Raw genomic sequence first — 26,452 nt, forward strand, 5'->3', positions numbered from 1 at the left:
AGACACCATGTTTCTAAAAACTATTAAATGTAGCTCGGTGTGATCCGGAGCTAATGGATGCCCAGACAACCTCTGAATCACAAATGTCGTCCGCACCGACAGCAGGACATTGATCTAGTGTGTTGATATAGTGGGAAGTAAACCGGCCATGTGCAATATGCTTTGAGGCTCCTGTGGACGTGCCGACATGTTGATTGAAGCTAGATCCTGTCAGCCACATCAGCAGCTGAGATGAGAGCGGAGGCTACAAACAGGCTGTCATCCGAGGCAAAGGAGCCCAATCATTGCAGGAAATGTGCTCCTGTTTCTCCCGCCGGGCGAGGGTTTTACTCTGCACCGATGTGGGTCAACGTGATGCGTATATGGCAGTGTGAGGTTAATGTGAGGTGAAATGTGAAGCTGCACAATTAGTTTGCTTTCTTCTCCCTTGCACTATCAATAGCCTTTGGATAACACTGTCAGTGCACAGCTAACCTGCGTTAATTAGTGTGTGTGTGTTAACCTTGGAGTAGCAGATGGGTGGGGCTCACTAGCTCAGGATAATACAGATGGTGGACGTTTTCTATTACAGAAAGGCATACTTAAAGGGGCTATAAGTGAGATTTTTACTGTCCCATAGCAAGAAATGACCATGTATATATGTGTGTGTGTTTGTGTGTAGGGGGGGGGGGGTGTTGATCGTATACATATAAATATATATATATATATAATAGCAATGACTCAGCGATTATTTACCATGTTGAGATTTCTGGCTCTCAAATCTCACGTTCTGGTCCAAACCCTTTGGAATTCCAAGACACCCCCAGTCCCTCCACCTACTTGCATTTTTAGCTGATCAACGATGGAGGACGGTGCTACAAGTGAGCGACCGCCATCATGAGAGTTTCAGCTTTGAAGGCTAAAAAACCTTGTTCTTAATGAGAAAACAGGTTTAATATGACAGTGTTTTGCATGGTGAATATATTACCTCTTCACTAGACGTTTCTGTTTGTTGGATCTCTGCTTTGATTAGCTAGCCTACTCGTATATATTGGCAAAATTTGACTTCATTGTCTGTGTTAATTACAGATGCTGTTGCTCAAGGGGACTGGAGGGGTGAGGAGGTGGGGTGGGGTGGGTGGGGTGGGTGGGGTGGAGGGTAGACCTGTGTAGGAGGAGATGATGTTGATGTTGTGGCAATTCCTACTGGTTACCAATAGAGTTTGATAAAGGCCATAGATTATTTAATGCTCCTTTAAATTGACTTTCAGATACCCTCCTTTGATCGCCCATACTCTTTACTTTAGGGCACTGTGTTTGTATTGCCAAAGCAGTGAACCCCACCCGTCTGGCACATGTCAATCACTAAGAATTGTTGTATCTGACCCACGTGTAGTGCAATACAAGGTGATAGATCAAGTTACACTGAATGACTATTCCATATTTTTTGCACCCACCCATAGACTACTGAGGGTGGCCAACTATGGAAGCGTATTACATGCATTATTCAAATGGAAATGTAATATGTAAAATGGCCATGTAATCCTACATTTGAATTTAAATTTGCCACTTGTATGTGCAGTTTTTGGCTCAGAATTAAAATACTAATTCAATTTGGCGACAGAGCCGGAAATTATATTGTGGCCAGCTTCACGGAACTCCCCGCCTTCTCTCCTTTCCCACGTTGTGAGCTACAGTACTTCTGATTGCCCAACGCAAGACCCGCCTTAATGGGATGACTGACAGGCCTGTGACAATGTTAATGCAGTCTTGAAATGCATTTGCAATTGCATTTTGCCAGGGAATCAGCACAGTGGCGAGTGTATTAAATGGCAAAGACAGGAGGCGCTGTTTGGTTTTTTACATTTGGATAACCATTAACATTTTGCCACCTTTACAGCATAATATTGTCTTTGATAATGAACTGTAAAATGCCCTATTAGAGAGTGCAAAACCATATAAGGTAAATGACATATTATAAATGAATTATAATTTTGTCACCATTATTGCATAAACACATGAAACATATCTATGCAGTTCGGGAAATACATTTTAATTTTCCAAATTGTATCATCATTTGAATAAAGCTAAAAATAAACCGTGCAAATCTATGTTTAAATGAAATGTAAATATTAGTATAGGAAATGTCAAATGCAAATGACATTATTGAATTTGAATTTGAATTTTGAGCCAAAAACTGCACATATAAGTGGCAAATTTAAATTCAAATGTAGGATTACATTTCCATTTGAATTATGTATGCGATATGCTTCCATAGCCAACAGCTTGTCAACACATTTTACAGATCAAGGATTGCGATGGAAAAGTCTGAATTTACTGTGTCATCCTTGACGATGCTACATATGCCAGTGATGTGTTTTTTCTTTCATCTTCAAATGACAAATATCTAAAATAAACAAAACTACACTAGACTGAACTCAACTGAACAAACTAAATATCCAGCTTGTTTTGCCATCATAAGGTTTGATGTGTTTAAAGTCACAGAGGGTGAAGATGTACCTACTTATGTAATTGCTTGCATATGAGTGTCTGTTTTGAAGGCACAGTAGAGTTTCAAAATGGCATCATTGATCTCCATTGATCCATCCACTGTTACTACAGGATGTTGGCTAATTCTACGCTTCACCTCAGCAGTTGACATCTGTACAGCTATTCCTTGCTTTTTCTAAATTTACTGGCTCAGTTTTAGGTCCTATCTTGTTCACGTTGTACATAAATGAGCTGGGCTGCTTAATTCAGAACAGCTCTATTCATTATTATGCTGATGACACTGTAATTTACTCATCAGCGCCCTCTATTGACAAAGCTTTTACTCATTTACAGTCAGATTTTTTGGCCATTCAAAATGCCCTGATTAAACTTAAGCTTGTGCTAAACCCAGATAAGACAAAATACATGCTCTTTACCAGTTCACATACAAAAAACCTATGAATTTTAAATTAGTACAATAAATGGGGTTCAAATTCACAAGGTCCAGTGTTGCAAGTACCTAGGTATCTGGTTAGATGAAAAAATGTCTTTTAAAACCCATGTCAATGAACTGACTAAGAAACTAAAGTTTAAACTGGATTTCTTTTTTAGAAATAAGCAATGCCTTACAATGAGTAGTAGGATGCAGATTGTCAAAGCTACAATTGTATTTGTCTTCGCTTTTAAGTTTCAGTGCTACAGGATATCATACACGTTCGCAGGCATACATTAGATTGGACATTCCACGTATGAACACAGAGTCAGAAAAGACCGCTTTCACCTTTTACGCTCCTAATAGATGGAATAGGCTTCAGGACTCACTGAAATTGGACCGACTTGTCTCCATAGAGACGTTTAGGGTGCTGCTGGTTGATGCATTATATAGGGATTGCTCTTGTTTCTCTTAGTTTTCTTATTTTGTCTGCATGTGGATTGTCTGGAATTAACTTGTCGTGAATTTTGTTTGTTTTGTTTTCTTGTTGTGTACACAGGTCTCTCTTGAAAACGAGATCTCGATCTCAATGGGACTTACCTGTTTAAATAAAGGAATTGAATTGAATAAATGACCCACACTCAAACTGTAGCTCTGATACTGAATCTCTAAACTCTCCTCATCTAAATAACAATGCTTTACCCTTTCTAGAACTATGGCACTGATTGTTGTTTACTGTATGTTTCTGTCTGTTAGTGATTTTTTATGTTCTGAGCAATGCCTTGATGTGCTTGTATTGCCCTACCAAGGTTCCTTACAGTTCACCAAACAGTCTTTCTTGGAGTTACAGCTGAAGCTAAAAGGTTTGCTTTACCTCATGTCTTTCTCCATGTAACTTCAGCCTGTTTCCTCATTCCCCAGGTCCATGGGGAAGATGCATGGGCAGTGACTGTGGCCCGGGCGGCAGCCAAAGCCGGGCAGTCTGGTGTGCCCATGTGGATGGCTGGACTACTCTTCACACCAACTGTGACCAGGGCCAGCGTCCCTCCAACCAGAGGAACTGTTTCCGTGTGTGTGACTGGCACAAGGACCTTTATGACTGGCAACTTGGTGCCTGGAATGAGTGTGTGCCAGTGTCAGCAAGGACCTTTGGGGCCCCGCGGCCTTCCGTATGCAGTGGAGGCGAAGAGGGCATTCAGACACGGGAGGTGGGCTGCATACTCAAGTCAGACGGGTCGCCAGCAGAGGATGCCATCTGTGAGTACTTTGAGCCCAAGCCTCGCCTGGAGCAGGCGTGCTTGATCCCTTGCCCTCAGGACTGCGTGGTTTCCGAGTACTCCCCATGGACCTCCTGCTCCAAAACGTGTGGGACAGGCCTTATGAACAGGGTCCGCAGTGTCCTGGTTCCTCCACTTTTTGGAGGTGCCGTCTGCCCAAACCTGACTGAGTTCCAGTCTTGTAAACCCGGGCCCTGCACGGGTCCAGAGGGTATGTACAGCCTCAGGGTTGGGTCCTGGAGCCCCTGTGCCCTCCCACAGACTCGGCCAGCGCGCCAAGTCAAGCGCAGGAAAGGCAAAGGTCCTGGGCTCAGGGAGAGAACCGGGGTCAAAGATCCTGAGACCAGGGAACTTATCCAGAAGAAACGGACCAGGAACCGTCTCAACCGGCAAGAGAGTCCATTCTGGGACATCCAAGTGGGCTACCAGACCCGGGACGTGGTCTGCACACATAGGAATGGGAGCAGTGTGGGACGCAAGTGAGTGGCAAGTTCTTAATAGTGTTTATGTGAAAAAGTGTCTTACTGTGTATGCCCTAGACAGTTCTCACATAGGCATTGGTGAGAGATCCTCCAGCATTATAGTTTTATCATAGAACATAAAAACATATTAGCTGTCCTTCAAATCTCATTTTAAAATTAGGCAATGATCTGCTATATAATGCCAACAGACCTTAAGAGGTAATTTATTTATACAGTATAATTCTGTCTGTCTGTCTGCCGGTCTATCTTGTTTATGTATGTATTTATCTTTCTATTCATATCCATCCATATATATTTATATACATCTATTTATCTATTTATTTAGTGAGTGAGTAAGTGAACTCCTCACCTTTATTTGTACCTTTAATGTTTGGGTGTGTTGGTGCTTAAGTCAGTAGATTTATAGCAGCTAAACATGATGCCAAATCTGTTCCTCTGAAAGTTTTTCTTCTCCTTGTCAGGAGGTGACAGGTAGGGGAGGATGTTTATCTGTTGTGTCTTTGTCACTGTTCTGCTGTCAGAGCAATGAGGCACAACTACCACAGTGAATTTGATGTCAGCTTCCAAGGATGGAAATGGCAAAGCAAGGCTATATTCATCTGCACTCATTTCATGACACGAGTTCAGTCTTAGCTAGAACTTTGTAAGGCACTTTTCAGAATCAATATCTTCAGGTTTGTAATGGATGTATAATGGTATGTTCCCTACAAAACTAAACAACAAAACAACAAAAGTGTCACTTATAATGACACCAGCAGAACACTTTTTCTGGCTAAGCCACAAAGTCAAAGTCTTCTAAAATGGATGATCAGAAAAATAAAAGTTTTTTCTACATTTAAGGTTAAGGTTAGGCATGACGTCTCCAGTGAAGTTAAGGTAGGAGCTACAGTAAGGTAAGGGTCAATCAGTGTTATAGGTGAAATATAGAACAAGCTCTATCTTTGCATCGTGGCCAGAAAGTAGCAGCCTTGTTGAATGAGCGATTAAAGTAATTCGTTTTGAACAATATTATACAAACATGCCATTTGGTGGATGCCTTTATCCAAAAGAGTGCCCACATTTTTAGTGTTCAAACCTGTAGCCCGGACATTGTTAGTGCCATGAGGTACAAAGTCACGCTCATTCACTGAGAATAAAATCAATCAAATCATTCTCAATTCTCATCCATTGCTCAGCAGAAATCCTTGGCCCAACTGCACATCACACTAATACACAAAATAGATGAGATAAATGGAAATATTCATTCTGTCTGCTGAACGAATTTGTAAGCGCAACATTCCATCACTTCAGTGAATTTGCCATCAGCAAGGAGCACCACATCTGATAGGAAATCACCGGGGTTAAATTAAATAACAATACAGAATTAGTTTGCAGAGTTCAGCTGTATCTATCTGTATCTCTATCTGTGCTTGCAACTTACATTTGGTACACTGCGTACTACATACATTCAGAACATGACAATTTCAACGTACCTTTTCTATTTGCTGTAAAGTGTAATGTCTATTTAGATAACTACTTTTGAGGAGTTATTTGAGATAAACTACTCATTAGAAGCCATATTCACAAACACCATGATTAGGGATGTATCAAAACGAATCAACTAGATTTTCATGAGGATGTGTGCTGAAGTTAATATTATGTTTTTTTTGTACAGCATGCAAAAGATTTGTTTGTCAGACTGATTTTGATTTGAGAAATGTGTCTTACAACAGCTCCGTGCTTGTTCACTCGTAAACAAATTATATAATGATTCACTATTACTTAATTATCACCTTCAGTGACAGATCATGCATGTTTTTATGGTTAATATTAGTCAGTAGATATTTTTGCCCATAGCCTAATAAGCTTATGTTGAATTTTGGCATTTTGTTTACACCAACTAGTCGATTTGTCATTCAGACCACCCACCCATTAGTCTTTTGCACATCCCTAACCGTGATGTTATAGGACCAAAGTAGCACTTTTAAGTGCTTTTGAGATGTTGACTTGACAACAACATAATAAACAGTTAATCTATATTAGATTTCTGTAAGGTAGTCAGCTGTTCTTTCCTATCGAGAGGGGTTTCTTCCGCTCTACCACCCCGCTTTCTGTTCCTCAGCTGACAATAACCTCAAGTGTCGTTGCTGTTCCCGATCGAGAATCTTGGATTTCAGGATTTCACAAGGTGTCTGATCTCCAGGAAAATGTCAGTGACAGTGTCAGTAGAGCAAGCCTCCATTCAAATTGTATATCTGTCACATGCCACTGTATACTCAGATTTGATCAATTATGTACTAAATCTATTCATTAATGCGCTGTTGGTGCCAAGTTCTCAGCAGTGACTGGGATCAAATATTTCAAAGGAACCGTGAAAACAACTCTCATGCCCTTAGGAACATAAATATTAATCCTTGACTTGTTTATTTCTAGTTCTGAAATATTCATAGTTGTTTTTGCCACTTTCAGAAAAGTGGAACAAACTTCCCAGTGAAGCGATAACCCAGTCATATCCTAGCCAGACGCTCTCTGAACATCTTGCTCGCTTCATTTCCAATTTTGTTTGATGTACATCTGTCATTGGGCCTTTACTTTCTCTGTAGTCTTCGCCCCTGCCCAAACGGGCCAGTTGCTTACAAGGGATCATTTGAAAGAGCTCAGCCTTATGCTTGTGTCTGGATAATCAGGCTTGCATCATGACCTTTTGAAATTTCGCTGTGCCACCGAAGGCACTTAGAACGTATCGCATTACATCATTGCATTTAATGCTGAGTGTCCCATATGGTGCCGTAATTGTGTTTCTCCTTTTCTTCACATAACTGTTCCGCTCAGACGGTTATTTCTCCAAGGCACTGAAGTTGTGGAAAGGCTTTCTTAATCACTTGACCCATATAGAGTTGTCTTTTTAGACCATTTCAGTGGCAAACTGTTTTGATGAATGCAGTTCAAGTAATGAGCGCTCAAGTGTTGAAGTGTTTTCAGAACGTCTCTATTTTGTCTGGAAGCCCTTGGAGTCCATTGTTGCATGTTATTGTGTAAAACCTACAGGCTTAAAAAATGAGCATTTCTGAGACATCATCTTACTTATTTAAATAGAGAATGATTGTGTCCTCATTCTGTCTGAATGACTGAGATGAAGAAATAATGACTTCTTCCGACTTCAAAACCTCCACAAAAATGCTCGGGCACAGACACAACAAACGGCAAAAACTCAAAGGATCCAGTTGCAGTGAAAATGGGTCACTGGCCGCATTAGGGGCTTTTTAGAACACGTGAAGTTCCATCTGAGGCAGGAAATGGAAGCGTCACCCCCAGTGTGTCACATCCACCAACATCCGTTAAAATTCCTTATTGTTTTTCTCCAATGGAAAATGAGCCGGCACACCAAGTGTGTTTGGCAGCAGAACAAAACTAAGATTTTTCACAGTGTCGCTCCGGTACCACTTCAAAGACTGCAGAGGTGTCTTAATCTGCAAAGACGTAAAAGTAAAAAAAAAAAAAAAAACACAGCTCAAACTCAAACTCAGCTCATATGTTTCCCCATTTCTACCAAAAGTCTGAGTCGCTGGAGGTGAAGTGTGGTGGCAACGTCTAAATGAGAGGTTTCTAAATGAAGCAGAGCTGTAATTAGCACTAATAGCTCGTCAGCTGCATCGCCTCGAGGGAAAGACATGCAGACTGAGTAGCAGAAAGCGGTCGGCTTTAGTTAGAACAAATTTCTAATGATTCGGAAGGTGCCCAAAGAGGACGGGTGATTCATTACCGCTAAATGCTAGTCAAATGATTAAAAGATGAGTGCGAGCGATTGATCAGAGGTGCTTTTGCTTGTCTTGATGGACCTAACACTTAAGGAGATATATATATATTGTGTGCCTTGTGTTTTATTACTAATGCGAAACTGATTATGCAGTATGTATGCTAATGAGATTAGCTAATGATAAAATGTGGTACCAGTCAGGGGCAAAGAGCTTTAAGTGAACCTTCGCACACCACTATTTGTTCCATCAACATGTTCAAAGGCCATAAACCAGTGCTTACAGCTACACCAGGCAACGCTGCACACTAACTGCTCCAAATGGCGGCGAGAGGTAATTGTTTGAGAAATTTTAACGTCAATTCTCCGAAGTCATGTAGTGTGGTGTCAGTAAACTGCACACAGCATGCTCATGTTTACCAACCCGGCTGGTTTGTGACCGCTTTATACCAAAGGATACCAAAGGGACAAAAGACACAAAGGATCCGGCTTCGGATGGAGCACCTGCTCGCTGCTTTTTCGGAAACAGTTTGTATTTCATTCTTAAAGTCGAGACGAAATGAAAAATGCATTTTTAACCCTTTTAGATCACATCCCCTGTCATACTGTGCACCTACTTAACAATATATGCCAAAAAAAACAAAAACAAACAACAAACAACAAATTTCTTTGTATATCAAAATCCAATCATGTCTTCTTCCTGTAAAACAAAATATGCCGTGTGCTTACGTAAGCATGAACCAATCAATTTCAACCAATAATATCATGACATCCACCCATCAATCATTCTTCAACCTAGTGTGTGTGGAGCCACCAGTCCTCTGTAGCTCCGTATCGCGCTAAACTCTAAGCCCCGCCCACTGTTTAGCGGTCCAATCAAATGCGAAGGGTTTGATTTAAATCCCTCTTGTAACTGTACACCGCTCAAATATTCTGCTTCACTGGGAAATACGTCACAGTACAGAAGCTAAAGACGCTCTAACTTCCGTTTCAGTGGGACTTAAAGTTTAGATTCATCACATTCTGTGGGTGGAGAAATGTCCGGCACCAGAATTTCATTTGGGCAAACTGCGGGGTCTCAATTAGGGGGGATGGGACACTCTTCTCCATTGCAGCCCCACTTTGTGATTTAAGCTGATACGACAGGCGTATTTTAAAATAAAAATCTTGCCTAGTGCAGCTTTAATGCTCCCCAGGGACGTCATCCAGCTCTACCCAGATAAACTTCATAACCTCACTGTATTTCCCTCTCTCTTTTTCCTTTCCCAGCCTGTGCACACCGAGGGACCTACCGCCGACGGTCCAGTCCTGCGTCCTCCCCAAGGACTGCCAGCTGACTGACTGGGTGGACTGGGGCCCCTGCTCCAAGACCTGCGTGGACCCCGAGTCTCCCGGCGGCGCTCGCACCCGGAGCAGACGGGTGCTCCAGTTCCCTGTGGGGGAGGGGGAAGAGTGCCCTCCGCTGGAGGAGTCGGAGCCATGCGAACCCCAGGGTGACGGGGTGCCACCCTGCGCCACGTGAGTGTCACTTTGTAACACGCGGGGGAGTGTGAGACACAGCGGGGGGGCGGGGGGGGGCGAGCAGTCGCTTCTGGGGTTTGCAGAGAGAAAGCGTAGATGTGCTTTCACAGCTCGGGGTGAAAGTGTCACATTGTGTATAGATAGGAGCTCGTGTTTCACAGGGATAGAAATGCATGTTGGATTGTGGTAATACCCTCTTCCTTGGCAACGGCAAGTTTTCTCGTTTTAGACCCAGCTAAAAAACATACTGCAGGGATTCATTCTTTATTCCAATAAAGTGTAGGCAGAGAGCACAGTAAAATGTAAGTGTATTCACTCAGACTAGGGCCATGCACTCTTCCTGTTGATTTCCCTTTACTCATATCAGTAAGCTAATTTGCTCTCCTGGGTGGCCCACGGGTGAGAGTGTATGTGTGTGTCTGCGTGTGTCTGCGTGTGTGTGTGTTTGTGTGTGTGTGTGTGTAGGACACAGCATATGGAGACAGATTAGTATAAGTGCTTGGGGTTGTGCCAGACACAAAGCAGAGACAAATGGAGGGAGACTGCAAGGATATTTGAGTCGTACACACAAACACAGATTAATAAATTCGAACTCACAGATGGCCTTCATTCACTCAATTTCATCATATACCATCTATACTCAGCTACTGCCAAAATAAGAGTTTTTTTCCCTGCTCCCAATCTGCACAGTGTTTGATTTTCTGTCGGACAAGCCCCTCGTGACCCATGATATACTTAAAGCTTTTTATCTTCACAGCCAAAAAAACACAACCTCTCACACCGAAATTTCAGGCAGCTGTTGTTTTGTTCTGTTTAATGGTTTCCTCTCATAGTTTTTGCTTTCCACTGACACTGCTATGCCTCCTTGCAATTAGATTACTGTATACAGTGGTAAATAAGTGGGTAAACTAGTCCAGTTTGTGATCATTAGTCAAACATCCACCAGTAAAAACAAAAATCTATATATTTTATAGTTTTTTTTACTACATACTGTGATGTATAGTATGGCTTTGGCTCGTCAAGATTTATGTCAGTCTAAAAAGTGGGTAAACTGGTGTATAAACTGTTCTGCAGATTAAACTGAGATAAGTGGATTTACCATTCACTACATCCCTGATGACAATAGCTGCAGACATACTGAGAAGTAAACAGAAAAACGTTGCATCATGTTTTTGAAACTACAAAGAGACAAGTTTACATCTATTCAGGGTCTCTTCAGAAATATGAGTATACTAAAATTCAGTAAGAAAAAATAAGTTCTTACCATGCGACACTAAGTTATTGTGTGCTAAAGTTAGGTCTGCCAGATTATACATTTTGACACTACATCACACCCACACACACCTCTCTCTCTCTCTCTCTCTCTCTCTCTCTCTCTCTCTCTCCCTCCCTCCCCTCCGTCCATCCCTCCTCTTCCACACGTTCGTTCTCTCCAGTTACACCTGGAGAACCACGGAGTGGAGCGACTGCCGAGTGGACGTGTTGCTAAGCCAACAGGACCGTCGGCGTAGCAACCAGACGGGGCTTTGCGGGGGTGGCCTGCAGACAAGGGAAGTTTACTGCGTCCAGGCCAACGCTGAACTTCTGACATACCTCAACGACCTCAGAGAAAAAGACAAAGGTAAAAAAAAATAAAAAAAACTGCTGTCATCCTGTAGCCTGAACTGCCTCAAGATGTTGCTGTCAATCATTTGCATTTGCTTGCCTCTTGAGTCTGAGCGCGACCCTCTCAAAACCTCGGAGCAAATCTTGACCTTATACTGTGTGGCAGGGAGCGGATGGTCGAAAAGGGATCTGATCAGATGGCTTCCTTCTTCAGTATATAAAAACAAATATATGTGAAATTTAGACCCCCAAAAGTTTGATTTTCTTGTTAACAATCCACCTTTAACATCTCAAAAATGGAAAACTCCATGTCTCAGTCGACTGTTTACTCTACTGTGCAAGTGCCGTCCTCCAAATCGGTCCAAATTTCAGACCAAATGTAAAAAAAACAGTGATGCACAGATCAAAAATGCAAATGAAAGACCACAGTGCTGTATCATACAAGGCTATTTATTGGGTTTATTTGATCCATGTATCACTCTTATTTTGAAATTCATCTGCAGATGCTAGAGGTAGTGTTGGCCCTGTACCACATGGACTCAGAACGGTGCTTGGGCAGTAGGGTGAATGGATTTTAACAACAAAATCAATCTTTTTCCTGTCTGTTTTTCACATACGGTATATCTGTTTTGTATATGCTCAAGGAGGCAACCATTAAATCCAAAGTGTCTTTGACCAGCTGCTTCTTGCTGCAGGATACGTGGTCAAGATTTTATCCGAGGTGTTGAATGGATCGAGGCTTTGAAGCCGTTCGAATCCCTAGACCGGCTTGAAAAATCTAGGCAGGGATGTGAGTGAAACTTGTTCTCCCCTCCTTCAAAATACTCTCCTTGAGCGTGGCATTACACATGCTCCAGTGAAGCTGTTCAGTGGCCATAAGACTGTTGTTATACTGGAAACTCCCAGCTGTGAATCTGTGTGTGTTCGTAACCTTCACTCCCCTGGTACTACATCTCCAGGCTGTTACTATAAAGAAGAATGTCATAAAAGGGTTTAACTAACTAAAAGTGGCACTGGCTTCTGCCTTTTTCCTGCCAACCTTTCCAGGCGTCGTCATGCCAGTCCCTCTTCTTTTGTCTGCTGCCCTTTGCTCCGTCTCCAGGATGGTGAAAAAAGTCCAAGTGTGTCAATGGCTTATTTTAGTTTTGTTTTGGATCTGACGATGCTATCAGCAATCTTGTTTCCATAACCAAAGTTAACACCACACACACACATGCATCACATCTTGCAGCATTCAGATAGCATGGCCTGAAAACAATCAGATGAATTCTCAAGTGGAACTCAAGTAATTTAGATCAAGGACCATTAAATGACAAGTAACATGTTCCTCCACACATTGCACAAGAACAGCAGTCCCATGGTGGATTGGTAGCACTGGTTTATAATTGCATATCAAACGCTTGCATCAGACATAAGCCGACATGTTGCCTCAATTCATGTCCAAATATACAATGACAGAGAATCTTGCATCAGCATTATTAGTTACTGTGTTATGGGTTTTTTTTTTCCTCTGTCTTCAAATATCCCACTGTGGCCACATTGTCAGCTTCAAGCTTTTGCTCGGCACATCTAAACAGCATTTCACCCACTGCCACTCCCCTCTTTCAGATCAAATCGGGAATCAGTCCCCTCATTTTATATCAGGGATTTATCCGCTCATGTGTCCTGGTGTGACTTGTCAGTGGTTGGAAGTGCAAAGGCCTCCGTTTCTGACACTTGTCAAGCCAGCTTAGAGTCAAAGCTGCCCTCTTAAAGAGGGTGGTAAAGACATTAGTTGAGTCCGAGCTTATGGAGACCCACCGCTGTGATCGCGTGAGAGAGGGTGAAAAAGGCTGAAAGGAGGTGAGATGTCCACTCACCGCTCGCCATATGTGGAGAGATGTTTGTCTCACGCAACCAAGAGGATGTTGTGTAGTTTGGAACGGTATTTAATCACTCCTAACGCTAAGTAGTAGTTGAAGCGACATTTTACATTTTAGAAATTTAGCACTCTTACCTACCCTCAAAACCTGCCTTCAAAATGAGCAGATAGAGGTTCAGTGTCTCATTGCTGTGGTGTTTCTGCACTGCACTTGCCAGAGATCACCTGTCAATCAAGCAGTGTGGGCGGAGCTTGGATTTTCTGTTGATGAAGTTTGCGTTTCTGTAGGTGGTTGATGGTTCAGCCATGGTGGCTATCACTGCTCATGCTAACTACCCAGTTCTTCTTCTTCTGTTTATTCCAAACAAACTGCTGCCGGAAACATAAAATGCATCACTTCCTGTGCAGCAGAGGATTTTTCCCAGTTAAAGAGCTACCAGACACCGGGTGTTTACAACAGAAAATATAAAAGCTTTCATTAACTGGATATAGGTTGAATCACTGGTGTGTTTTATCAATCGGTAATAGAGAGTAGCAAAACGGACATTTATTTATGTGAAAATGTTAACATTTCCGGTGAGGTTCTAATATTATATGTATCTTATGCCCAATTAGTCTGGTTTAATACATTTAAGACTCAGCTTACCAATTATGTGCACTTGTGTGGGGAAAGCTGAGAAGTGCATTTGCCATGCTAGAGGGATGTTCCTCATTTTGAAGTGAGTGGTGGTCCATCGGTTCTCCATGAATTCACTCTTAACTAACGACTGATGTGTCTGGTAGCCTGGAGTGAATCCATGATCCATGAACAGATGCTGTATAAACAACGGGTATCGTATAAGAAGGAATGTGTAATGTCTCCGTTTTGAGATTTTCTCTCCCTCCCTCCCACCCTCTTCCTCTCTCTCTGTCTGTCTCTCTCTTAGCTAGCTCTCCTCTAGCTACAGTCCTATAGGGGTGTATTTGAGTGCAGTGGGAGCATATGTGAGTGGACTGAAACTAGAGCGCTCATACATGTTAAAGCGCGTATTACCTCCGTGTGCAGTATGCAGTTAAAGATTCATATATACAAACGTGTAGAGAGCGGTGTTGCTAGGGCCGGCTGTGCAGAAATGTGCCTGCCACGTGTGTGCGTTGGTGTGTGTGTGTGTGTGTGTGTGTGTCAGCGTGGGCATGCTTGTGGGTATTTGTGCACACGTACACGCATGCACACGCGCACACACTCGTCAGGGGTAGTTAAAAAGAAGTGTGTGTTCTTATCTTCTTGGCGCAGGATTTCTCTTCCCTCCGTTGGGGGGTAATCTCCCAGCGTACCACTGAGACAGAGAGGCAGACAGTGGCTCAGTGAAGTCTGCTGCAACTGGCGCTCTCTCGCTCTCCCCCCTATCTCATACATAAATATCACCATGCAACGGGGCGGAAGATACCCTCAGGCGGAGATCTGGAATCAGCTTACCACCTCCTAAATCGTAACCTTAATCATTACGGGGGAGCAGCTCCGATCTGACCCGAGATCAGTATCGCCGCACCCAGCACTCCCTCTGCTAAGGCTACAAAACTATGGCTTTTGGGAAGGGGAGAGCTTTTTGGAGAGAGGGAGAGACGCTCAGCCGCCTGAGGATGCAGTTCTGAAAGAACTGAATCCATTCCCACCCATATGGATCCTTAAAGGACTGCACCGACATTTTGGGAGTTTGGCCCATCGGTGACCTTACCCAATAACTGACGAGAGGTTTGGCACCAAAGTCATCTCTCTGTCTCCGGTAGATAGCTCTGTCTTGCTAAAATCTGCTCTGGCCTACCTTGTGTTTTTCGCTATGCTTGTCCTATATAACTTTGTTCATTGATTGTGTTTAGTTAGATCTAGCTACACACATTCTCTGTAAAGTCCTCTGAGACATGCTTGTGATAAAGGGCTGTATAAATAAACTTGACTTTGCTTGACATTTTACAAAGTAAGTATGTAACCCAAAGTTGGTATTGATTTTTTTTGTACTATGGCCTGTAGATTCATAGCTTCTGAAAATAAAATATAAATTAGGTCACTCCCTGTGTGAACAAAAAAAGGTTACGCTCAAAGTCTTGCGAGGAGAGAGATCTTCTGCCATTGAAAATATTTCCTAAGAGAGCATTCTTTTTTGTCTATTTCACCAATCCCCTAAACCAGTGATTTTCAACCTTTTTCATATCAAGGACCCCTAATTTAGTCCACATTAGAGCCACGGACCCCCAATTGATGACATTTTGTCTCTCGGACCCAAATCTGAGAATATTTTTATTGCTAGATATGATTTTGTCCAGAATTCCATGACTATCTGTATTGTAGGTAGAGAAATAACAGAGAAACTATGATCAGAAGTCATTCTCCTACATTCTCTAATTGTGTTAACTTCTTGTAAATTAAATAATGGTGAAGTTTAACAATTTATCAATTTGCTGGGGACCCCCTGGAACCCCCTCAAGGACCCCTGGTGGTCCCTGGACCCCACGTTGAGAACCACTGCCCTAAACAAGCCTGGCAGGTTTAGACATGTATCATTAAAACTAACGATCCAGCCTTAGAGGTGCTACAAGTTGTCATTTTCTCACTTTTAGGATAATGCTAGTTGCCTACAATTACTTAACATACTGTATGCTAAAGCATTAGCATGCACAACAGACAAAGTTATGATTTTAGTTGCAATCCTCTACATCCTCTTACATATTGGGTAAGGCGACCAACAGGCTAAAACCACCAAAAAGTCGGTGCAGTCCTTTATGGGTGCTTTCACACCAAGTATGTTTGGAGCAGTTTATTCAAATTCCCTAACCTGGCCGGACGAACACAAACCAGAAACAAAAATACACCAAAGTTAACATTTCCACTGTGGTTCAGACCAAAGCAAACGAACCGCAGCTGTGATTCTACCCTTAAAGTATTTACTTTTCAACAGGGCCGGGTTTGGAGGCTCTGTGCCTCTGCAGTGCCGCTGTTTGGTACAGCCAGTGGTTGTTACTTTTGCATTAGTCTCTGTTTGTCTCTAGTGTGCCGTTTCCCCGTTCTCTGTGTTTGTTTGATAGTGCCTCCATCTCCCTGGTGTGTGCGTAGCTAATAGCGCTATCTCTCCTGTAATTGCAGCGGGTCAGACCCAAAGACCGCAGAAGCCTAGTGTTCCCCCTCTCCTCTCCATCACCTTCCAGATTACAGGTAGGTGCTTTTAGTCGAGCTGATTGCTAAACCCAAGCCTCCCCCACCGCTCTCTGCCTCCCGGTAGATTACTAAGTAGTGTGTTCCTCTCCTTTCCCCTTTGTTTTTCCCTTCTCACCATTACCTATCTTTTATTCTGTCTTTTCCCTTCCCCTCCCTTCCCTTCCCTTTCCTTTCCTTCCCTTCCCTTCCCTTCCCTTCCCTTCCTTTCATTTCCTTTCCATTCCGATCCTGTCTTCTCCTCCCCTCTTCTCTTCTCTTCTCTTCTCTTCTCTTCTCTTCTCTTCTCTTCTCTTCTCTTCTGTTCTCTTATCTCCTCTACCCTCCTCTCCTCTCCCCTTTTCTCTTCTCTTCTCTTCTCTTCTCTTCTCTTCTCTTCTCTTCTCTTCTCTTCTCTTCTCTTCTCTTCTCTCTTCTCCTCTGCTCTCTTCTCTTCTCCTCTCCTCTCTTCTCCTCTCCTCCTCTCTCCTCTCCTCTGCTCTCCTCTCCTCTCCTCTCTTCTCTTCTGCTCTCCTCCTCTCTCCTCTCCTCTCCTCTGCTCTCCTCTCTTCTCTTCTCCTCTCCTCTCCTCTCCTCCTCTCTCCTCTCTTCTCTTCTCTTCTCCTCTCCTCTCCTCTCTTCTCTTCTGCTCTCCTCCTCTCTCCTCTCCTCTCCTCTGCTCTCCTCTCTTCTCTTCTCTTCTCCTCTCCTCTCCTCTCCTCTCCTCTCCTCTCCTCTCCTCTCCTCTGCTCTCCTCTCCTCTCCTCTCCTCTCCTCTCTTCTCTTCTGCTCTCCTCCTCTCTCCTCTGCTCTCCTCTCCTCTTCTTGCACCTTTTTGCACATAACAACGGACCTAAAAGAAACAACAAATTAACCTCTGAAGGAAATCTTTCACATATTGATTATAACAACAGTTTATTGCAGGTTCTCCCCACTGCTGCAGTGCGGTGGATTTATAAGACATGCTCTGCACACAAGTCAGACAAACATGTGTTTTCAACAAAGTTGCAAGCACAAACAGTTTCAGAGTCTTGTATGCCTAATCCAAAAAAAAAAAGGACAAGTCATACTACAACAAAGTGCTGTATTCTCCTAGAAAAAAGCTGGGCAGAGCAGTTGAGGCTTTGAAGGCACAGTAAAAATAACTTTGTTCCCCCTCAAACGGAATACGGATAGCGTGTGTGAGATGTTTTCTACCATAGCAGACAGTAAGCTACATTCGCATGAGGGATTTTTTTTCGCTGTTGTCAATTCAGTACAATAGCGAAAACGAACACACTGGAGAACAGACGCTGTAAAATGGCCTAATGGAGAGGCAAAGTATAGAAGAAGACTTTTTTTTTTCCTTTATCACACAAAGACCAATACTCTGTTGGTCCTCAGTGTTGTATTCACAAATGGATTGATGTGGAGAGATTGAAGTCAGTGTAGTTCTCCAATGAGACGTGGATTACCACTGGCTCAGCGAACTCAGTATTTGACTTTCAGTATATTTGTAAGAGGAATTAGCCATTTTGCATTTCAAAAGCCCCACTTTCCTTCCCCTGTACAGTTCTGAGGGAATTATGATTCAGCTCTCCTGACTATATGAGACTTTAAGCTCTTAGACGTCTTGTAGGAACAGTTGGAATACAGGAAATAAAGTGACTCAGGTTGAACATGTGAAGAGATTCATTCCTAAACGCTAAACATCCGTTTTTAGAGGAATAAAAAAAGCTTTCTTGAAATTTTGTCACTCAATAGTTGAAAACTGAAGATGAATCCGTCCTCATCCTCTGTATGGGAACGTCTTAAAATAGCTAAGAAGTTGAATGTTTTTTTTTACTTTCATCCCACCACTAATGTCCTCAGACTAGGTGTCAGTTTTTACAAATGGTGGATTTCCCTAATCAGGAGCAAAACTTGTAATATGCAGAATACCAGATATAACAACAGATGGTACCAATCAGTCTTTCATGACTCTTTAATCGAGTCAAATTAAAATGAAACTGAAGTCTGCTTAACAGGTGTTGAAGGAGCTCTGATGTGTCAGGAGTTGATTATAGGAGACGACAGGAAGATTAGACAGAGAGATGTGCGGGGAGAAATTACAATCTATACAGGGAATTCCCTCTCCAAGGCAGGGGGTGGGGGGCGACTTATGTGGAATTTGTCTGTAATGTGTTGCAACAGTTGATGCAACCATTGGATCATACCATGGGGATGTGTGTGTGGATGAAGCTTGTGGGAGTGCACACACATGTGAGCACGTGGGTTTCATTCAGGAATGAGATGAGATCCATTGTTCCAAAAAAAATAAAATAAATAAAAAATAAGACACCTACTCTTAAAGAATTAACTAATTCCAAAACGTTAATATCCCTTTGAGGAAAAAAAAAAAAGTACATGATTTTACATGATATTCATCGCGCAATATTTGGAAACAATTACAGCCTTTGATATGTTACTATTTTCTACATACATATATTGTACAACATAGCTAATAACTTAATGTATTAATCACCAGGGAGTTATGCTTTCATGCCAATATTTTGTCAGCGTAGGTGTTATATTTTTCAAATGGTAGATCTCTACAAACTGTTGATATAAATAAACTTATAGACTTGATATAGACTTGCTTTTATGTGATGCCGTCTTTTTATCGTCTTTTTATCTTTTATTTATTTATTATTTATTTTATTTAATTATATTTTTATTATCTCTTTATCTGCTTTTTATCGGCTTTTTATCATCTTTCTATTGTCTTTTTACGTCTTTTATCTTAACTCTGTCTTAATTCTATCTTACTTTTATTCTATTTTACTGTTTATTTTGTTTTTCATCCTACGATCCCTGTTTATTATTGTTTTATTACCTTTTAAATTCATAATTTGAGTATTCTGCTTTTATTTTGTCTGTCAAAACACTTTGTAAACTCTGTTTTTAAAGGTGCTATATAAATAAAGTTATTATTATTATTATTATAAAAAAAACAACATAGATTAAACCTATTGGGTAACTATAGACTTTTGCTTACAAAATGATAACATTGAGTTTATATAATCAATTTTATTTATCAAATACTGAACGATAAATATTAGGCAATGTTCTTTTTTTTCTAAACTGGGTGTACACAGTATAGCATTTTGACTGAAAACCCATCCATATGCACCTGTGCGTGGGTGTTTGCCCGCACACGCTCTGTATGTGTGTCTGTATCAATAAACAGCGGCTCAGAAGTGTCAATTAGAGTGTTGAGCCCCAGGTAGGGGGCTGAAACCATCTGCTGAGTGAGCAGGACCCATTCTTATCAACAAGGACAACCTGCAAGCACGGCTCCGGAAGATAACACAGCTTTGAAGTGACAGTTTTCGAAACCACACGCAACACGCTAGCGCACCAGACGCACATATGTACGTGCGTGCATAAACACATAAACGCAACACCTTGAGAAACTCCATACATCAACTTCATTTACTGCGTTGCGTTTCAGCAGGCATTCTGCCCAGTTGTCTTCACTTAGTCCCCTGCATGATGATAGCACCTGTCCTTTGTTTTTTCTACAAAGTTCCTCGGTGGGAGTTCAGACAGGCTTGCACATACCGGTTGCGTCATGGATAGGGCTTTCTAAATGCGAAATGGCACGACCGGGGAATTTTGACGCCAAATTGCACCTCATGGAATATGCATGAGCCAAGACACTGTCATTGTTCTCTCACACCTTTAGCGTAGTATTAATGCATCCTTTCTCGCGTCTCCGTCGAGAGTCAGTGGGCAGGGTTCCACATTGTTTTATGTTGCTAGCGAGGCGCTGAATGGGATAATCACTGCTAATTTATCATTCTGACATGCTAACAGGGAGGGGATAAACAAAACAAAGGGAAAATAGTTGAAAGATATGGCAGTACTTCACAGGCACTTGTTTTTTACTGTAGTTTTCATCTGCTCTCTTTAGAGATTTCATGCCAGAAATAAAAGTAAATAAAAGCAAAAACAATAACTCATTCTATAGTATTCTTGTTTTACAGTCTATTGCAAGACCGATAAATATTCCACAAGACAACCAAGGATAATGTAAAAGAAAAAACAAATTCACTTCATCTGTTGCTTCCCAAATGCATTTTAAGTTCCCTTTTACTCATCCTCCTAGCATCCCGCCCAGTGGAGAACAAGCTGTGTGAGGGTCCCATCCCCAACAGGTCCCAGCTGTGCCAAATCCCCTGTCCCATTGAGTGTGAGGTGTCACCATGGGGGGCCTGGGGACCGTGCACCTTCGAGAACTGTGATGACCAGGCTGGAAAGAAAGGTACGAACAACGAAAAACCCTAAACTAAAACAATGAAACCATGGTTGAGACGATTGGTAGTCACTATCACTCCACATTAGACCAAGATGTGCAGGGGCAAGATTTCCAACTTGCAGACTCCAGCCAGGTCCAGGTGGGGACCTCAGCTGGGTCTGCAGGGTTTTCTGATATTCTCATAAGTAGTCATGACTGGGAGCAGCCCTACAGGTCAGAGTGGGCTTTGATTTGGTGATTTGGTCTGTGTCACCATACCAAAACATACTATTTTGTATTTATTTAACCTTTATTTAACCAGGCAAGTCAATTAAGAACAAATTCTTATCTGATGGCCTGGCAAGAGGGCAAAAGAACCCCTCGAAGGGTAAGGGGAAAGGGGGACAAAAAAATAGAAAATAAAGCAATCGAAAGAAACTAAACAAAACAAACAAAAAACAATCTGGATAAGACTATCGGACACAAATGTTGAAAACCATGATTAGGAATACATCGCAGAGGCAGAGAAAACCAACACAGTATGGGATCTAGGAAATAATCAAACCACACACCAAACAAACAACCAAATAAAATTACAAACTGCCAAGGTTCGTGCTGTTATTGTTTGTTCGTGAGTCGGATCCTGATCCGCTCCAAAATGTAATGGGTTCTTCCTTGGCCCATGCTACACCCTTCCACAAAGTTCCATGAAAATCGGGCCAGTAGTTTTTCCGTAATCCTGCTAACAGACAAACAAAGAGACAAACAAACAAACAAACAAACGGCACCGAAAACATAACCTCCTTGGCGGAGGTAACTACTAAACATGAATATGCATCACAACAATATTTTGTTGATGAGTGTCCATATCATGGACCCTGGGGCAGTAGAACTACCAATTTTCCAAGGGTCTATAACTCCAGATGACTCTTCCTGATGCGTACTCTTTGCCCTACTGCAGGTTTCAAACTGAGGAAACGACAGATCACCAACGAGCCGACCGGAGGGCCAGGAAACTGCCCCCACCTGGTGGAGGCGGTGCCGTGTGACGAGCCCAGCTGCTACGACTGGCGGCTGGTCGGCCTGGACCAGTGTATCCCTGACGACGAGAAGACATGTGGCCCCGGAACGCAGATCGCACAGGTCCAGTGTGTCAACAGCAATGGTGAGAAGGAAGAATTCAACTGCATTGTTGTAACAGATAAAAGATTAGATCAAATTGCACCATATTACTGCAATTTCAGTGTTTCCCAGAGGTTGACAATATAGTTGTGGCGTGGTTGTTCAGGATTAATTACTTGTCCTTACCGACAGCGAGAGCAGTGTGTCCAGCGAAATCAAACTGGTGATCAGGAGTAGGGCTGGGCGATAATTCAATATTATCGTTTATCGTCTTTCAGTGAAATCATATCGTGATGATATGAAGATATTTTGATATCGTGACACACATTTCTGCTGTCTAACTTGAGGATGACAAGCAAATTTTACTTAAAAACTCTGATAAAATGAGGTATGGTAGGAATATCATTTGAATATTTCTGTTTTGTTCGACATCGCAACTAACATTACCATTCGGTTCAATGAGATGCACATTCATTTGATTATTTAACGTGATTTTGCATACATGAACCATATCGTGATATATATTGATATCGAGAGAAATCCTTATGATTATCATGATATTGATTTCAACCATATCACCCAGCTCTAATCAGGAGCAATATGTAATGAAGTCTCTGCACTGCACTCATGTTAACTTCTATGTTGTGGGTGTCAAGCAGTGTTGAATCTCTGATTAAAAAGTATCAAGTTTTGTGTTTACAAATCCCAGTACTAACACATGTTTTGTTCTTGTTGAAATTATACATATTCTTTTTGTGGAGACAGTATTTGGTACAGGAATAGACATGCACTAGTAGCAAGCCCACCATTCTAATGTGCTACAGTAAAGATTGATAATATCGAGCCCATTCCTACTTGCCACTTATCCCTCTCTGAAATGCATTGTCCTGTTGGCCCTCCTCCACTGGCGGTGAGGAAGTGCAGGTCTCACCTGGTGTCAAAAATCCTATATTGTTGAAGGTCACCTCTGCGCCGACCCTCTGACTGTAGTACTGTATGTGAGGAGATTTCCATGACGAGACTCCCAGTTAGCCAACCTGCACCATTCATCAAGTTTGCAAGGAGTTCCCTCTAGACTCCAATGCCTCCATCCCTCTTTCCCTCTCCTCCTCCCCTCCCATTCCATCCCTTTCTCCCTCTCTTTACTTCTCTCCCACTTGAACGCTTGCTTGATTTAGCATTGCCATGCATTGCCACCTCTCTCTCTCTCATTCCACTCTTCCTCTTTGCACGCACAATTAAATCTTACTCACACTAAATCAAATCAATCCTCCGTGGCCCTGGGTCCTGGAGCCTCCCCTGCCCTTTGCTGCTCCTGATTTTTACTGCTACTCTTTATTACTGTAAATCTTTAATATAAGGAGTGGCGGTGCAGAGATGCTATCTGATGCTGCTTGCCTGCCTATCGCCTTCAGGCTGTGGACAAAGGATGGACAAAATACGTGTTATCGATTTTTACACAGCCGTTTTTCCCCAGCTGGCATGCTGTGGATATATTTTTTCAGCATCTAAAGGTACAACATGCTGCAGCTGTGGGAATCTCATTCACTTCCAAATGTATTTAATAAATCTTCGTGTCATGATCAAATGCAGTGACTTTTTTTCATGTATTCCCTCCTAGAGAACTTAACACGGCCATCTTACCTCCCCCCCCCCCCCAAATCAGACAGCATACATCAACTGCAGATATTCAGTGATGTTGGTCCAGAGGATACTTCCCCCGTACCGCAGGAGTAACAGAAACTCTGCGCTGTTCTTTCTCCCCTGACTTTGTTTGATTGATCTCCCCCACCTTCACTCCCTCGTCTGATGAAAATTGATTTGTTCTGTTTGGATTTTCGCTCTACTTTTCGCCTCAGAGATTTTTCACTCCAATGCAGGCTGTATATTTCCTTCGAGTGTGTCCCAATCATAAAAGAAAAGGCCACACAGCCGGGCCCCAGACAACAGGCGAAGGTCGATACAAATGTTATTGAAACTGGCTATTGATATTCCCCGTGCTGACTGCCTGCCCATTTAGGCGGAGAGCTGTTTCTTCTCTGTACAGTGAGCATGGAGGTTTTGCTCTCATAGTTGGTGTTCTGTTCATTCATGTTTTCTCTGTCCTAGCCTGAAAACTGCTGGGGTCCCTTGTCGCTTCCTATTTTCATGCCTTCTCAGTTCAGTCATGACTGGTTCACTGCATATCCGTCAAAGTGACATCTTAATGCAAAGTCAGGCCCACGCCGACTTTTGAAGCTCAAACGATTCTCCTCTGCCTGAAATTGCAAAATCAACCATCGAAAGGTTTACAGTGTCCTGGGTGTTTGCAGTGCTCAGAGGGAAAATATTTTCTGTTTGGTTCATCGTGGCACGTGAAGGAGTTAAGAGCATAGATGGATACAGTATGTGGGTTAATATAATCCACTTATGGCTGATGCTAGGAGCTCATTAATAATGCATGGCCTAAAGTGTAAAAACGTGGGAATCCCATGTGAATCTACTCTTTCCATGTTCAGTGATAATGTAGTATGTAGATAGACCAGAGTTAAGAGTGCATCAGTATGAATATTCTAAAGATAATCCATAAAAATCTTCTTTTAGACTACAGCCTGACCAAACATTTAATCAACTGCCATGCCAGAGTGAAAAACACGAGTGAAATGTCTTGGGACATTTCTGTAGGGAGACATATCTTAGATAAGTCCAGGAATATTGGATAAACCCAGCAATATCAGACATTATTAGTCTCACTGGTGAACAGGCTGTTGGCAGGGCATACTGTGAAGATTTTTGATGCCTTCCTAGATTCATACATAGTCTTTGATGAAACATTAGCAAATGATGTTTCACCCAGTAATGGTTACCACACCAGTCCTATACTGTCTCCTCTACTGATAACAAATTCAGCTGTTTAGCTAAAGGCAACTTTGCACATTGGCGACTCCAAATGTCAACAAGAGATAACTGTTTGAAAACTGTTTGAACTTATGTCAGCAAACTGCACACAGCACACTCATATTTACCAAACCAGCCGGTCTGTGACCACTTTATTCCAGACAATACCAAAGGGACGAGAGAGGAAAAGATCTAATGTTGGCGAGCTCTTAAGTTTCAATTTGTCAATTCCTGCAGGCGGAGATGATTTCCCGTCAGTGTGCACACCAGACACCAGAGATGATTATCAAATCCAAGAATGCCAAATTGATACTTGTGTCCTTTTGGAGAACGTTCTTCCCAAGTTGTCGTGGAGAGAACAAACTTCTCAAGAACACAAGCACGTCTTTATAGTTTGAGATGGGCTATGTACTTAACGATGCTCCATCAATTTAGACACACAGCTGTTCATTTTCTCAGCTGATCCAGCCGTCTCTGTACTATAGAGACTATAGCGCTGTCTGGGTGTGATGAATGTTGGGGCTTCCCATTAGTTCTCGTCAGTCAGTCACCATCCAATGTATCCTCATTTGGCTAGATCAGTGGTTCACAACGTGGGGTCCAGGGACCACCAGGGGTCCCTGAGGGGGTTCCAGAGGGTTCCCAGCAAATTGATGAATTGTTAAACTTCAGCATTATTTCATCTACAAGAAGTTAACACAATTAGAGAATGTAGAAGACTATTTTGGTCATAGTTTCACTGTTATCTCTCTACCTACACTACAGATACTCATGGAATTCTGGACAAAATCAGATCTAACAATAAAGATATTCTCAGATTTGGGTTTGAGAGACAAAATCGTATCAAATGGGGGTCCGTGGCCCTTATGTGTACTAAATTAGGGGTCCTTGATATGAGAAAGGTTGAGAATCACTGGGCTAGATATTACATCAACCGCATCATGGAGGACACAACAATGCACAAGAACACATATTGTGATTCATTTTGGGAAAATAGGGCGAATCTACAGTGTCTCAATTAGTAGGGATGGGATGCTCTTCTCTGTCCCCACTTTCTGATGACTTTGTGATGCTTTAGGCTGATAAAATAGTATTTTACATAAAAATGTTGCCTACTGCAGCTTGTCCTCCGTCCAACTTTCCTCCCTCCCAACTTTGATCGCGTTATACTTTGTCACCTTTTGCTTCAGGCGAGGAGGTGGACAGAAGTCTGTGTTCGTCTTCCCCGGCTCCGGAGCCCGTGCGCTGCGAGGTGCCTTGCTCGAGGGACTGTGTCCTCAGTGACTGGACGCCCTGGTCTACCTGCTCTCAGACCTGCTCCAGTAAGACCATTGAGGGCAAACAGATGAGGACCCGCTCCATTCTAGCCTACAACGCTGGGGAAGGTAAGTCCCCACCTGCAGACGGTCGCCTGCACCATCGCGTATGGAAATATATGCAGATTAGGCCTGAATATTGGCTTAGTCATGGCCTTTCAAGTCGTCCTTTGCTGTCACTCAATGAACGTCTGGATTTCACACTTGTCTGCGTGTGCGTTTGTCCTTATCTCAAACTGTCTGCTTATCTGTCCTGGTGATTATTTCTGTCGGTCTGTCTCCTCGCCTGACACTCACTTTTTATCTGCTTCTAAGATCATTTTTCCGCATAT

General features: G+C 42.5%; 1 protein-coding gene across 1 annotated transcript in view; it reads left to right on the forward strand.

Moving 5' to 3' along the window:
* thsd7ab (thrombospondin, type I, domain containing 7Ab) overlaps nucleotides 1-26,452 on the forward strand; it is a 111,445-nt gene that overhangs the window by 33,127 nt on the left and 51,866 nt on the right. Inside the window, exons 2-8 of the mRNA XM_071538914.1 lie at nucleotides 3,824-4,658; nucleotides 9,664-9,912; nucleotides 11,352-11,536; nucleotides 16,500-16,568; nucleotides 20,677-20,832; nucleotides 21,767-21,970; nucleotides 25,995-26,189. Coding sequence (XP_071395015.1) covers nucleotides 3,824-4,658; nucleotides 9,664-9,912; nucleotides 11,352-11,536; nucleotides 16,500-16,568; nucleotides 20,677-20,832; nucleotides 21,767-21,970; nucleotides 25,995-26,189 — 1,893 coding nt within the window. The remainder of the gene's footprint in view (nucleotides 1-3,823; nucleotides 4,659-9,663; nucleotides 9,913-11,351; nucleotides 11,537-16,499; nucleotides 16,569-20,676; nucleotides 20,833-21,766; nucleotides 21,971-25,994; nucleotides 26,190-26,452) is intronic.

The sequence above is a fragment of the Centroberyx affinis genome, unplaced genomic scaffold (assembly GCF_046629955.1).
Source record: "Centroberyx affinis isolate AG114_WGS23_722 - 3 ecotype Tasmania unplaced genomic scaffold, CSIRO-AGI_Caff_v1 ptg003371l_1, whole genome shotgun sequence".
NCBI lineage: Eukaryota > Metazoa > Chordata > Actinopteri > Beryciformes > Berycidae > Centroberyx > Centroberyx affinis.